The sequence below is a fragment of the Durio zibethinus genome, chromosome 2, assembly GCF_047325235.1.
Source record: "Durio zibethinus cultivar Kanyao isolate XHJ-2024 chromosome 2, ASM4732523v1, whole genome shotgun sequence".
Lineage (NCBI taxonomy): Eukaryota > Viridiplantae > Streptophyta > Magnoliopsida > Malvales > Malvaceae > Durio > Durio zibethinus.
Genome location: NC_143163.1, coordinates 39,082,928 through 39,099,208, shown reverse-complemented (window position 1 = coordinate 39,099,208; position 16,281 = coordinate 39,082,928). Strand labels below are relative to the sequence as shown.

The window sequence follows — 16,281 nt, the reverse complement described above, 5'->3', positions numbered from 1 at the left end:
GCTCGGAAAGCCAAAACCCAAAGCTCCCTTGCTCCGATTTGCAGAGAGAATCCAAAGGACAAACAAGCAGCCTATAGAGAAACAGAAACCCAAAAAAAGGAAAGCTCAAACGCAGAAACAACAACAACAACAACAAGCGAAGAACAGAAACAGCAAATCCAAAGGAACAAAAAAAAAAAAAAAACACAAAACAAAACAAAACAAAAAGAAAAAAAAAAGAGAGAGATAGTGTCTTAATTTTTGACAGAAACGAAAAGAAATTCAATTCCATTTCTTCTTATCCAATCAGTAAGTCCCTCGCAACATTCTTGTTATTATTACTATTATTGTTCCTTCTCTTTCTCTGTCACTTCTTTCCTTTTGTTTTTATTCATCTTTTATGTTTTTAGTTTTTAATCACTTTGTTTTTCTCCTGTTTAATATAATGAGATTGATGAAATTATAACCAGATCTAATTCGCTTTTTTTTTTTTTTAATGTAGTAGTTCTATTTATATATTTCTTTGTTTGGTTCTGGTTCTTGTTCTATGAAATTCTGAGATCTGGTTCTTCTTTTTCTTCAGCTCGTTTGATCGTGAATTCTGTTCTTGTTTTAACAAAAATTGTTTCTGTTACTTCCTGTTTGACTTAAAAAGAAAAGAATTTACCTCTGAAAATTCTTTTTTATTTTCTTTTATAAAGCTCAATTTGGATCGTCCTTTAATTGGATTCAATTTTCTGTTTGGTTGGGTTTATCGTTTTGAATTTTAATTGAAACTGGTCGTTATTTTTGTTTTCTGAATAGGTTGAATTCGTTAATTTTGACTGCGTTTTTTTCGTCGGGACAAAAAAAAAAAAAACTTGAGGTTGGTACAGTGATTTGAAATTTCCCGTTGTTGCTTGGGGAATTTTCGGGAGGGGGCAAGAGAGTCATGTTAGAGAACCGGCCTTGCGAGTCGTATTTGGTGATCGCAAGCTCTTGTCCACGAGGAACCAAGTGGCCTTACATGTACAATGGGAAGCGTCCGGGGGAATTCGACGAATCCGATGGTTGTTGTCGGGAAACCAAGTTGTCTAAGTTTTCTTCCGATGATTCCTCCAGCGACGATAATAATAATACTAATACTACTTCTTCCCCACGAGACTCACGTGACGTCCTCTTGCCTGATTCACGTGACCAATCCGACGATGATAGTAAGTTATCTGATTCTTCTTCGGATTTGGATTCTTCACTTATCCACCGCCACTCCATTGGGTTAGACAAAACGGATTTGAATAACCAATCAGACGATGACAGCCTGTCGGATTCTGTGGAGGACTTGCTGGAGGAACAATCCGAGGAAGATGATGATGATAATGGCTTTTTGGATTCTCCTGAGGCGGAGGAGAAGGAGGATGAGGAGGAGGGGAATGAGGATGGCTACCGGAAACATGCTGGGGATTCATCATCCAATTTGGATGCGTTAATCCAACCAATTGGGAGAGACAACTCCATCAGTTGTCTGATTAGGTGCTCAAGGTCTGATTATGGTTCCATTGCCCTGTTGAACCGAAGTTTTCGTTCCTTAATTAGGAGCGGAGAGATCTATAAGTTGAGGAGGCAGAATGGTGTGGTTGAACATTGGGTTTACTTTTCATGTCTCCTCCTTCAATGGGAGGCATTTGATCCAATTCGACACAGGTGGATGAGTTTGCCAAGGATGCCTCCCAATGAATGTTTCATTTTTTCGGATAAGGAATCCTTGGCTGTGGGAACTGAGTTGCTTGTGTTTGGGAAGGAGGTGACTTCTCAGGTTATATATAGATACAGTATTTTGACAAATTCATGGACTTCTGGGACCAGTATGAATGCTCCGAGGTGCTTGTTTGGGTCAGCTAGTCTTGGAGAGATTGCGATTTTAGCTGGTGGTTGTGATTCTCAGGGTAATATCCTGAGCTCTGCAGAAATGTACAATTCTGAGACACAGAGGTGGGAGACTCTCCCAAGCATGAATAAGCCAAGGAAGATGTGTAGTGGGGTATTTATGGATAAGAAATTTTATGTGATTGGGGGAACTACTGGAGTGGGGAATGATACAAGGGTACTCACTTGTGGTGAGGAGTATGATTTAGAGACAAAAAAATGGACTGAAATTCCTAACATGTCTCCTGGAAGGAATGAAGCAGCCGGTGAGGCTGAGGTGCCTGCGGCAGCTGGGGCACCCCCTCTGGTTGCAGTAGTAAATAATGAATTGTATGCTGCTGATCATGCTGACATGGAGGTAAAGAAGTATGATAAAGTTAGAAACTCATGGTTGACTATTGGAAGATTGCCTGAAAGAGCAGTTTCAATGAATGGTTGGGGTCTTGCATTCAGAGCATGTGGAGATCGCCTTATAGTGATTGGTGGACCTAGGAATTCGGGTGAAGGTTTTATAGAGCTCAATTCTTGGGTTCCAAGCGAAGGGCCTCCACAATGGAACTTGCTTGACAGAAAGCAATCGGGTAACTTTGTGTATAATTGTGCTGTGATGGGATGCTAAGAGATGGATTTTCGTAGCATCGTGTGCAGTGGAATGGTGATGCACTGCCACTGGGGTTTACATGATTGGTTTCTCCCCCAACACATAATTCTGAATTCTTGCTAATGGTAATTTCCCTTTCTTTTTTATATCTTTTCCCTTTTGTATGGGGAATGATGGGGAAGAGTTTCAGATTTTACTCAAGACTCAATAGAATGTTTTATTGATAGGACGTCTTGAGTTTTTATTTCTTCTTTCAAAACTTCATTCAAAATTTCTTCCATTAAATTTGTGTCTTCCCCCGTTTTCAGTGACATGAGAACTTGCAAAGGTTGGCGTCATGTAGCACAGGAATAGGTTTAATAATTTGAAGTACCAACATATTGGTAGGTTGCCATTAGAGTTTGTTGAAGCTTTTTTAAGAACACAGAACTAGTCATATGGGTTTTTCATCCGTAATTTTCTTGGAATTGTCCTTAAAGGTAGGAAATAAGTTCTGGAGGTTGTTATCTTGGATGTTGGCGGATGTACTGATTACATTGATCATTACAATTGATGGGCTATGTATTTCCAGAATTTTTCTTATGCACACTTTGGAATTGTTTATTGTTTTTAATTTCTTTCGTTCAGCTGATGGTGTTAGTTTTTCTATTTGCGCTATTTGCCAATCCATAAGTTGTTTTATTTTCCCATGATTTCCTTTAATTAGTCTGATATATTCAATGGTGTTGATGACTCTTATTCCTTTCAATTATTTCATAAGCATGGAATTTTTACATTGAGTTGTAAAATAGAATTTTTTTTTCCACTTTGACAATCTTGATAAATAGAATTGTATTCCTATAATTAAAACATATCATAGTATAATTACTAATTGAAAACCTGTGCATTCTGCAAATTAACTATTCATTCATTTATGTTGATATGTTTCATTTCTTAAGGCAAATACTGCCAATAAAGTTGAAATCATCAGCTAGTCAGCCTGATGTTTTTAATGATAAATATCAATATATTCACCTAAGGTTGGACTATTTTAGTATTCTATTTTCAGTGGATGCTAACAGCCTTGATCTTTGCAAATTTACTGTTAGCATGGCCTTTCTTCTCTACGAAACATCTATTTGGAGTTCAGAATGTACTCTGCAATAATGAAAATCTTAGTTTTCATGGTTTTAGGAGAGACCATGTTTGCGTCAAAGAATATTTCACAAAGTGAGTATGAAGGTTTTCGCATGGTGTTGTGAACCTACAAGGAAGTAGATCAGCAACAATAGCATAAGATACAGTGTGATTAACTGATAACAGCAAATATGACATTTCCACCTTTACATTCTTTCTGGGGGTGGGGTGCAAAGGAAGGTTTTCTTTTAGAGAGAAGCCTTTGCGTAGTATCTACTCTTGGCTTTTGTGTGGTTGATACTAGATATAGGAGGTCGTTAGAATTGTCTGAGGGCTTACAGAATGACATACTTAAATCTGTGTGTGTGTGGTTTCCATTTTTCTGCTCTATACTTGGGAATATGGGCTATTTTCTTTGTACTAGTTTACTTTGAATGTGAAAATTTTTTTATGACTGTTTTTGTATGTATGTTAGATATGTCTCTGAAAACCAGAAAATTTTGGCTGAGGAAATCTAGCAAAAATGTCTTTACCATCCTGTTTGTCCTGTGTTTCTATAACAGTTCTCTTTACCACTTTTTTCTGCTGTATTTAATCCAATTCACACACTGGTTTCAATCAGTCCCAACAAAGTTCTATTCAGTTTTCTTTCTCCTGCTGTTGTTTTCTGTGTGCTGACACATACTAAATTCAGTTGGTGGTCCTGTACCTCAAGTTATAATTTTTCTACGCAACTCTTTAGTGCTTTTGTCATCTTTATTATTGGTGACTTTTGGTGTTGTCCCTCAACAGTGTTTAGTACAATCAGATATTTTACTTTAAAATGATTGCCAATTATTTATAGGCAATCTTTCATTTGATTATGAATATGGTGAGGCCATGGGTTTTCATCATCAACCCACATTCTTTCTGCAGTAGCCAGGATCAAATATTAGAATTCATTTTTCATTTCACATTTTTCAGTCGATGATGCAACAAATTTCCGGTTTCGGTTCATTTGAGAGCTCGATTGAAAGACTCATATCGTATCGAAAATGGAGGTTGTGAATCAGTGGCTAGAATGAATTCCTTGAGTTTTTTTTAACAATTTACCCAACCTCATTTTCTATTTTTATCTAGTTTTGAACTGTATTGTTACTGCAGCCCCTTGGTTCATACTGGCAAGTTTGACTCCTGGCTGAACTTACCATGGACCATGTGGGCTCGTAATCTTTGATTGGCTCATGATCATGAAGCAGTTGTCCTGCCTCCAGGAGTTAGCCCTACCATTAGCTTTTCATTAATTGTTTCTGGTAGATCATGTAAATTTTGCCGTGCACAAAATCAGATGAACAACCCCCCCCCCCCCAAAGTACTGTACTACTGTTCTGAGCATATCAACAGTGAATATGATTCAAATTATGCATGAGGTAACTTTGTCTTGTAGTGGAACAAGTAAACACCACAAAAATTTGGGTACGCACGTGTTTGAATTGAAGGTACATTGCTTAAAAATTTTCACCCAAGAATCTCTTTCAATTTAAACACTTATTTAAAGATTTTTTAAGGTCAGTTAATATCTTATACTATTTATTAATAATGCTTTTGGCTGAGTTTGGTGTCACAAGTGATTAACTTACTAAATAAAATTATAAAAATATATATATAAAAATTGGTGTAATAATAAAAACATAAAATAAAACTATTTCTTTTTTATTTATAATTTTGTTTACAAGTTTTTAGAAAAAATTACTCAATCACAAGTTTAAAACAGGGTTCAATCAAACCCTAACTTTAGTTGGCCTTGGTAATTCGTTTAAGTCCCTTTGAAGTTTGTGTTTACAGTAAAACTCCATAGACAACCCCTTAAAACCTGGCCATGAGTTACCCAATGTTACGTTGGGGACAATGTTTTTCATATTTGTACTTTTCAAGACAGTGACTAAATGAAGATATACATAAATCTTCAATGCATGTAATGATAGCCGAAAAACAATGCTTTCCGTAGTGTTAATTTTGGCCATGCTCAATGCTTTGAAAATGGAAAGTGCATGTGTTTTTCCAAATGGATGGTCCTGCCGGATGATGCTTTAATAACAATTTAATGGTTTACTTTCCATAACAAATAGAACCATCTCTACTCCAAAACGCTCAGAGAAATGGTTGCCATCGCTGTTAATTTCAGTTGGGTTTCATTTGAGTTGTTTTAGTTAGGACTTAGAGTGGAAGGGCTGTAAAAACTAAAAACCAGGCTCAGATTTTGTTCATGTTTTTCATTAGTGAAAAACCAGCTACAGTTATTGAATTACCTGTTCCCTTTGATTGAAGCCATTGGGTCCAAAAATAAGGTTGAAATGTAGGCTGGCAAATGTCTTTTTCAACTTCAAAATCCAATCCATATTTACTAGGGGCTTAAACCCAGCATGGCAATCAATGAAAACAATGAATCCTACTATCTTTTCAAGACCTGGAAGAAACCCAACCCATTTACTTGGCTTCGAAAAGCAGCAAAAAGAATTTATATTTATCTTTCTTTTCTTCGGCTGTGTTCTCTTTCACATTCATGATTTAATGAAAGAGCTAGAATATCAAAGAATCCTATCCATTTCTTTGTTTTAGGGTTTTAATCATAGGCTGGATTGAATGGCTGTAATCAAATGTGTCTACTTTAAACAAATAACGATGACAATTTGACAAAGCTGCCAATGAGCTATGGACCAGAGTGCATGTTAGCTCCTCAAAGCTATTAGCTACGAGAGCTTGAAAAGGTGATAGTAACCCAAAGAAGAGTGTCCTTTGTTTAAGGATCCTGTTCAAATTAATTGCTACACTCAAGGGGTGGTGGGGCAATTGTCCTACATTTAGGACAGGTGAAGTGCTACAGCAAAAGCATGTATAGCCGACAGTAGTAGTTTTAGTTGTAAATTTAATTCATCAAGACATTACTAAGACCAAGTTCTACCCAATAATTTTCCATTTGCAATTTATCTTTTAAAATTTTAGCAAATTATTTCAAGCCAACTTTCAAGTTGAGAGAAAGCTTAAAAAAAAAAAAGTAGTTTTTATTTATTTTTTATGCAATTCATCATCTACTCTAAAACCTGTCTCCATCAACTTTTTCTGCTAGAATTTTGGCTACATTTACTTGATCAAATTCTTGACCAAAATCCCAATATCTAGTAGAATTATTTTTGTACATGGTCTCCATTATCTATATAAATATTCTAGAACATGTGAAATAACTTTTCTTTTGTATAAAATTCAAACCCAGGTGTCAAATTATATCTCTATTCATATCTCCTAAGAATCTAGAACTTCCCAACTGCTCTTCATTCATTAGTTTGGAGCATGTTTTTTTTTAAATCAAATACACCATTGATATCTGAATTGACCCTTAATAAAGCTTTGTATTTTATTTTGTTATCAATTTTTTTTTTCTAAAGAGCAAATGACTGTTTAATTTGTTTGGTGCACATACTGTGCTGGTGGCCCCAACCAGCATAAAGTGCAGTGCCAGCTAAAAGTTTAATGGCGACTAGTGGGGGATTGAAATTCCTTTTGGTGCCTTAACAATAATGGGCTATGAATTATACATGTCCATCTTCCCACTAATTGCAACAAAAAAGAAAGGTTGCAGATTTCATTTCATTTCTACTTTTACTTCTCTCCCTCTAAACCATCACTTTAGCTAGCTAGGAACATTATTAAAAATTTGCTCAACTAAAATACATTACTCAATATATATTTGGAAAATAGATCGTAGTTTGAAAATTCAAAAAAAAAAAATTGTAGATTTTGAACTTTAAATTTACTAAATGTTGGTGATTATAGAAATTAATCGAATTAAGATTCGGATTTCATGAATATATGAAAGTGGGTTTTAGATATATAGTATGTTATATAATTGTAGCTTAATTAAATCCATGAATCAAATATCTCTTGATCCCCCAACTTAGGAAACAACGTAGCATTAGTATTAGGGGTGTAATCGAGTCGAGTCGAGTCGAATAGTGAAAAATTTGAACTCGAGTTCAACTCACAATTCGAGACTCGATACTCGGCTCGAGCTCAATCGAGTTTTATTTTTCAAGCTTGAACTCAATTCGTAATCGAATTCGAACTACTCAAGCTCGCACGATTAAGCTCAATTAATATGTAAAAATAAGCTTAATTCGTATACTCGACAAGAGTTCGATTATTTATGCTCGAACTTGGATTCGAAATATTTTATTAATTAAAATAATAAAAATATATTTAAATATAAAAGTTCAATTAGGTTCGCGAGCTACTCCAGTCGAATATAAGAATACTCGAATTCGACTCGATCGATAAGTCGAGCTATTCGAGTTTGAGCTCGATTCGATAATAATCGAACCGAATTTAAATTTTCTTTGAATTGAATTCGAATAGTTTACGAATACTAATATATCATTTACATCCCTAATTAACACCCCATTACCAAGATTATATTATCTAGGATCTTCATTGCAATGGAAAGCGCATATAAGTAATCCACCTTTCGGCTCTTATCCTTTTGTTTTTGTTATCTTCCATTTATATGGTTTTTGTTAAGATCTGATAAGTGGATCATTGGTATCTTCAGGTAATGATTATGAATCAAATAGCAACATATTCAAAGATTTATATTTGTTTAAGAAAATATATTTTTGCAAAACCGAATGGAAAGAAAGAAAATAAATTCCAGAAATTTAATGATACTCGATTGGAACGATAGAGTATGTTCATGGAAGAAAAATTTCACATTCCAATATAATATTAGGCAATATCCTTTGAATCTTTGATTGATTGTGAGCGAAGGATAGATTATGGAGCCACTTGTGGTCATAATTATTTTTTTATTCAAAAGAAGGGAAATTCGAATTTTACTCTTAAATGGATGATAAACGTTTTTTTTTTTATTATTATTATTAATAGCAAATATTTGAGTGAATAATTATATTTTCTTCGGATTTTATAGAGCAGTTAAATCAGTTGGTAGTTGGTTGTCAAAGGTAATCAAAATCAACCCAAACCCACGTTTAAAATTTAGGTTTTAATTATATATGTGATATTCTCCTCTCGAGGAAGGATTCGTTTACATAGTATTTTATATAATTTTTTTAATTTTTAAATTTAATAAATTTAAAAAATGAAAGAAATAAATAAAATATTTTATTTTATTTTTAAAATTTTTTAAAATCAATAATTAAAAAAATATAAAATTAAAAACGTTTTATATTTTAACACTTTATTCGATAATAATTACTTGTTAAGATTATTTTAAATACATGATTTATAATTATTTATTTTAAATTATTAGATATAATACATTTTATTTTATTGTAAAATATTAAATAATTTATTTATTTAATTTTTTTCTTGAAAAAAAAAAAAAAAGCGATTAACAAAGAAGTCAATTCTTCCTACTTAGCCATTAAGTTTTTTGGTACAGTGGCGTGTGCTTTGCTCCAAAGCTTTCAATGAGAAAAATGAATTTTTTTTCTCATTTTAGAACTAATTAGTAACTACTAGAACATTATTTTTTATGGTCCACATCAAATAACGTGTCTAAACTATTTTCATTGTTTGTCTTAGTTTGATTTGGGACACTATATATTAAAAAATATGTGCTGAAATGTTAAAAGTATTCAAAAATTAAATTCTAATTGTTAAAATTATTTATTTTTATTTGAGATTGTTAAAGATAAAATTTTAATTATTGAAATTAATAATTTAATATTTTATTAACATATCATATTAAATTTAATAATATAAAATATAATATAATGATACGATATAAATATTATACAAAAATAAAATATGAAAATGACATAATTTAAAATTTTAATAATAGTTATATATAATTTAACAATGTAAAAAAATATATTATATATTTTTATATAGATATAAATTATAATATATAATTTTTATATAAAATATAATAAAAATTTAATATTTTACACTATATAAATATATAAATTATTAAATCTTAATGATATGACTATTTTAGATAAGCACATAAAATAAAAAAATAGGGTTGGTAGATTTCCATAAATATTATTTAAATGGCATTATTTAATTTTTCATATGAATTAGAAAGGTCAGATTTCTGCACCTGTCAACGATCAATACTAGTTATGCAAATGACTTCATCCGAATTAAACAATATTTGAAAAGAAATTTTGTCCTTTAATTTGCCGGAAATTTTGAACATAGACTAAAAAATTGCTTATTATTATCTCAATATTTTTTTCTTGGATTTACTTGATTCTCCTTTTTATCATGGAACGTGCATTGGGATTTTGAGAGTATCAATTCCTCACTTTAAAAAATATTTTTTAGCCATTAATATTCCTCCTTGAGATTGATTCTCTTCCCTTAATTATCTGATCATATCTCTATATCAAGAGTCCAACACATGTTTTTTCGCGAATCAAAAGTTAATTCCTTCAAGCGATCGAACCCTTGATTATGATATATCTGTGGAGTTCTTAGAAAATAAAAATCAGATTTGAAGCTTAGTTAGTAGGGATTGATGTTTAAGATATTTAATGATTCAACTGTTCTTGGGTAATCCTTTAATCAACTGCCATTAATTAATCCAAGCAAACATAAATAGAACCCTAAAGGCAATGCAACCAAACAAGATAGAATGGTCCATCTGCCTAGTAGTTGAGGCACAAAACATAATAATGGAAACTTACAGCACAAAAAAGGGCTTTTTTTTTGCCTTTGGCATGACTTGAAATGAAGCTTTCTTTTTTGTAAAACCTAATCATGGTGGTGGCGCCAGCTCAAACATTTGAGGCAGAAGCTATAACTAAAAGGCCAAGATCCATGTTGGATGGAAGAATCATTTAAAATTAGGTCCAGGAACCATGTGCATGGCACTTTCAGGGCACCCAATCCCCCCCCCCCCCCCCCCCCCCCCCACCATCTTGGCCTTCCTAACCCACATGGACCTCTTTTTTCATCATGTTAGGTGAATTAGCACATGGGGTTGGGTACGTTTTCTCAATTTCTTCATCTTAATTTAGAGAACGGGCATTTTGTTTTGTGAAATAATTTGACATTTGACAAACCTTTTTCTCCATAAAAATGATTAGCTCCATTGGGGCTTTGTAAATATTTGCGGTCCCCCAATTCTTGATGAATTAGCTAGCTTGTTAGCTCATCCAACATTCTTATTAGCTCAGGAGAATTGATTTTTTTTTTTAAAGAAGAATATTTGATCTGTGGATTAAATTTAACTCTTTTAGTTCATTGGAGCTGTACTACTATAATATGTCCAAATTAATTCATTATATAGTTAGATATGTAACAACTCAAGTTTGGTTTATCGGTTGACATCCGTTCGAAGGATTTGAGATCTAAGATTTGAATTCTCAATGTATATCTTTTGTATTTCCCATATATATATCACTTTAATCAGATGTATATGAACAACAAAAAAAAAAAAGGAATAAACACGATACATTGTCCTGTACAATTTGATTTCTTTTTTATTTTTAAAAGAAACTTTTCAATGCGACAATGGAGATAGTCTAAAAGTCTTCCACTTTGATAACATTATCTCAATTTGCAACCAAGATTTAAAAATTCACTAAACCCTAAACTTTGCTCGCTCATTAACCTAGGTTCATAAGTAAAATCTTTTTTTTTTTTTTAGTGTGGAACATGATGATCATCACAAAGTTTTTGTTTTTGCAGTCAAACTCATACATGTTCAAGACTTAAAAGATTTGGCAAGATCTGGTCCAGCATAATCAAGACAGTGCAGCTTCGACAGCGGGGTGCGTTTTTCATTTCTTAATACCATTGATTGATCGCAACTCCTCATTGGGATACCTTTAAGAAAAAAAACAATTATTTTTAAGAACCCTAATTTTTAATTCAACAAAACATTGTTTGAGATATTATGATTTCTTTAACTTTTACATGGTACATGCGATCTGAATCCCCACTCCAACAAGAAAATATTAAAGGGTACCTTTTTTTTTTTTTTTTTTTTTTAGATTTTGCTAACGAATGGTATAGAAGTATTTTTTAGATTTATTTTTATAATGCATTGAAATTCATAATATTAAGAGTCAAATTTCTCATTTAATATTAAATTTTAAAAAATGCATTAAAGACACTGCAAACATTAGTATTGTTAATAACAACAACACGTGATTTAGATCCCAAAACTCAATGATGAAAATGGGTTTGCTTTTTTTTTTTTTTTAAAGTTCATTTATTTAGTCAAACTCAAGCATATGAACTTTCCCTTTTATTAATTACTTTATTTAAACAAAAAGGGCACCAAAAAAAAAAACTATTAGATCAACAAAAGAAAGAAAAAATAAATTTTCCTCAAGACACGCAATTAATAAAGTAAAACACTTTGTCTTTGTTAATTATAACTGTAATTAAATTAATTTGATGGGGTGGGGAACATGAACATCTCCCCAATACGGTCAAATGAGTGCTTTCTTTTCTTTCTTTCTTTAATTAAACTATTAAAAGTAAACTCTTTCTTCAAAATCATTCTCGTTTTGCAATATGAAATGGGAAAATTAATTAGTTTGATTCCATTTTTTTTTCTCGAGTCATGCAACATGTTTTATTTTTTTATGTTGAATGAGATTTAAATTGTTTTACTTTTTTTAAATGGTTAAAAATTTTCTATAATTGACCTAAAAAAATTAATTTATTTACATCAGATTTAACAAATTTATAAAAAATTTATTTTTTAATAACCTTACAATAAATTTAAATCCAAATAACTAAAAAAAAATTTAATTCCACTTGAGTCAGCATCAATCGATAAATTATGCTATTGAGATACATACATATAACTAACCATGACCTAATATTAATAATACTATTTTTGGGTGGGTGAGATCTCAAGAAATGAGCTGTGTTTCAAATTTTCTCAAATGTCGCATCAATTCATTTTTATATATTTATTTTAAAATAGTCTTTACTCACCTTTTGCAATGTTGCATGGAACACGATGAAGTATTGCGAAGCTTCCTCCGATAACAATAATAATAATAATAATAATAATAATAATAATAATAAACATCGGCTTAGTGGTTTGTAATTTAATATGATTTTTTTTCTTGAAAGAAATTTATTTATTTTTTTATTAAAAAAAATTCAGAATAAATAAATTATTTAATCTTTTAAGTTATGATAAAATATATCGTATTTGATAACTTAATATAAATAATTATAAATTATATATTTAAAATGATCATGATAAATAACTATTAACAAAACTTAAATCTAAAATTTTTTTTATCAAAAAAATAATTTTAATTAATTAAATTAATCACTTGTTACTTCGTACTCTTTTTTTTCCACCTTGTTTTGGCTACTAGCTAGCTAATGGTTCTCTTTCTTAGGCTCTCAAATAGCCTTTTTTATTTGCTTTGCTCGCTGTATAGTGCAACATGTACAATATATTTAACTTACAATTTATTTATGATTAATATTATAATCAAAACTTATTCAACTCAGCTCAAAATAATTTAATTTTTGTTACTTTACATATATAAATTAGATTTATCTGTAAATCGGATTAAATTTGATTGATTTTTTAAAATTCTTTATCAAAGGTTTGATCGAATTCATTAAATTTAAAAATAGATATTCATTATATGTAAATTATAGGTTTGATCCATGTAAAAATGTTCATGTTTTGCTACATTTGGAAGAGAAAAGAATTGATGTATGTTAAGTATGAATTCAACATGCATGACTTTTGGTTCATACAAAATTCAATTTTTAATTAAAAAAAGAGAATTATGTATTTAAGTCATAATAATTGAAGTTTTGTATAATTGTTGTTATTCATCTTTGAAATGGGTTGAGATCTAGCATTCAAATCTCCCCTTCTTTGTTGCATTTTGTTAAATGTTAACGAATTGAGAAATAGAGAGATAAGAATAAAAATAAAACTATTTTTACTATTTATAATAAATCAAATTCTTATTATCATTTAAATTCTTAGTATTGCGAAGCTTCCTCTGATAATAATAATAATAATAATAATATAATAATAATAATAAACATCGGCTTAGTGATTTGTAATTTAATATGACTTCTTTTCTCGAGAGAAATTTATCTAATTTTTTTTATTAAAGAAAATTTGATATAGATAGGTTGTTTAATCTTTTAGATCATGATAAAATGTATCGTACCTAACAGTTTAAGACAGATAACTATAATTTATATATTTGAAATGATTTCAACAAATGATCATAGATAAAATTTGAATTTAAATGATAATAAGAATTTGATTTATTATAAATAGTAAAAATAGTTTTATTTTTATTCTTATCTCTCTATTTCTCAATTTAAATTAAAAATAATTTTTTTTTTTATGAAACTGAGACTTAATTCAAATAATTCATCCATCTCTTTTAAGAGGAAAATTTTTCTTGTTCGATTCCTCCAAAAGTTTAACCTCTTTTGTAAAATAAGACAAAATTTCCTATAAAAAAAATTAAAAACAAAATTCATACGAAGTAACATAATCCAAAGAAACTTTTCGTAAAAAGATACTCAGTGTGATTGGATTAATTCCTTGCCAGCAATGGAAACGAAATCAATGAAAAAAGTTTTTTTTTTTTTTTTTTAATTTGAATAAATCAAAGAAAGAAGTTTTCCAAATGTGGATATACCCTTTCCTTTCCCATTAACTTTTTTGTTGGTTTCCAGTTGTAAGCAGCAGAATTTGGAAACTTGCCAACTATAAGGACTTTTGGAAGCACTCTCTCGGAAAATACTCAAAAGTCAATCGACGATAAATGAAAATTTTTAATTTGAATATTAAATTATTAGATATGAAATAATTTATTTTAATAAAATTTTATTATGTATAAATAAAAATGAAAAAAATTTATTATATGATAGATTAAGAAAAGATAATAATAATAATTTTAATTTTAATATCATACTAAATATTTAATTTAAAATTAATTAATAATAAATAAATAAATTCAATTTAAATATAAAATTATAAAAAATTAAATATTTATTAAAATTGAGATATCCTATTTTAACATGTGTAAGGATATTCTCTTCTAAAGTAGGTTTTTTTTTTTCCTCTTTGGCTGCTATCAACGACTATCCCAATACGTTAGGGTTGAATAGTCATTCGCCCTCGTCGAAATTTCGGTGAGGGCAAAAGCAATTTTTACATTATATTAATTTTTTATTAAAAAATATTTTAAGAATAATAAGTTTTATAAACATTTCAAACTGTGCTTTATGAGCGATTAAATGCCATTTTCCCCCCGGTTTTTTGTTATATTCAAAGTCAATGAAAAAACTTTTTTGATTTTAACATCTTAACTTCCCATAAGAGATGAAAGTCAGTGCTCCTGTAATCTTTATTTTTTAATGTTATTTAAAATTGGATTGCTTAAATATGAAATAAAATGTAAGATGAAAATGCTGTCGTCACCTCTCATTGTTTTTTTTTTTTTAAATATATATATATATATAATGAGTGCATTAAAATATTTAATTTAATGATAAATGTATGTATATATCAATTAAAAAATTAAGCTCAAATTTTTTTTGTCCCGAATTAAAAAAAAAAGTTAGAGTTTGAATTTAAAATTTTTATTTTAAATTATTCCATCCCTTAATTTCAATCACCGTATACCTCAAATTGACAACCCATTCTATAACAAGAAAGATAAAAAAAAAATTACTTTGATTATTGATTTTACCTAATAAAACCAACCAACATTTTGGTTAGTCAAAAACTGTCCATGAGAAAACCTTTTTTATAATCTCAAATTATTAAAATTAAAATTTTAATATTTTATTAACATATCACGCACGTTATTAGAAATGAAAAACATTAAATTCCAACCAAATGAAATATTATCCACGTTAAAAGTGAAATCTTATGTGAAATGACAAGAAAACCCTTAGCTTCCTCTGCATCTGAATATCACCCATAGATAATAAATGGATTGGGTGACAAGTGGATTACTTGCGAAGTGCATCCCATTCTCTTCCCATCCCATCTCCCTCTCATTCTTTTGTCATTTCCCCCGCACATTTAATTATATTATTTATTATAATATTTCTCTACTATTTATAAAAGGAAAAACATCCATAAACTTTAATAAATTGTTTTTATAAATTTTTAAATGCTGCTTTGTTCCCACATGAATCTCATCAGATTCAAGAATGATCACCATCTACATTGATGTGCACTTACAAACCAATCTCCACCGTCCAATTCTCAATCATGGTTAACATTTTTTTAGGTCCCCGACAGTGACAAGGCTTATGGCGTAGCTACACCTTAGTATTTATTACGTGCATCACCTCAATCAATCCATCTCCTAAAATATAGATATAATCCGTTATTAATAATATATAATAATATTAATTATTATCAACGTTTGTTGACATGAACGATAAGAGATTTAATTTTTTAAAATAAAATTTTAATTTTATGAATAGAAATGAAATGAGATGTGATTTGATTTTAAATTAATTGAAATTTTAAATAATTATTTAATATTAAAAATTTTTAAATAAAAAATAAAATTCATGTTTTAATAGATTTATTTGATCATATGATGAAAACAAGTTTTTTATTGTTTCGGTTCAAAAGATTACAACGAATAACTTTTTTTATGAAATCATTAAATTGAAAGAAAATAAATAAATAAATATCTAAAAAAAAT

At 29.9% G+C, this 16,281-nt stretch overlaps 1 protein-coding gene across 2 annotated transcripts; it reads left to right on the top strand.

Moving 5' to 3' along the window:
• LOC111318355 (F-box/kelch-repeat protein At1g26930-like) lies at positions 1-3,095 on the top strand. 2 transcript variants are annotated; one of them, XM_089756596.1, is made up of 2 exons: positions 1-288; positions 855-3,095. In XM_089756596.1, exon 2 carries the CDS (start codon positions 911-913, stop codon positions 2,498-2,500), a length of 1,590 nt encoding a protein of 529 aa, XP_089612722.1. In that variant the 5' UTR covers positions 1-288; positions 855-910; the 3' UTR covers positions 2,501-3,095. The 2 variants fall into 2 exon arrangements, with proteins under 2 accessions (XP_089612722.1, XP_022776894.1); XM_022921159.2 differs by having other exon boundaries at positions 784-3,095.
• The last annotated feature ends 13,186 nt before the right edge of the window (positions 3,096-16,281 follow it).

Excerpts from the sequence above, each read along its gene's own strand:
- LOC111318355 (XM_089756596.1), top strand. The coding sequence starts at position 911 with ATGTTAGAGAACCGGCCTTGCGAGTCGTATTTGGTGATCGCAAGCTCT.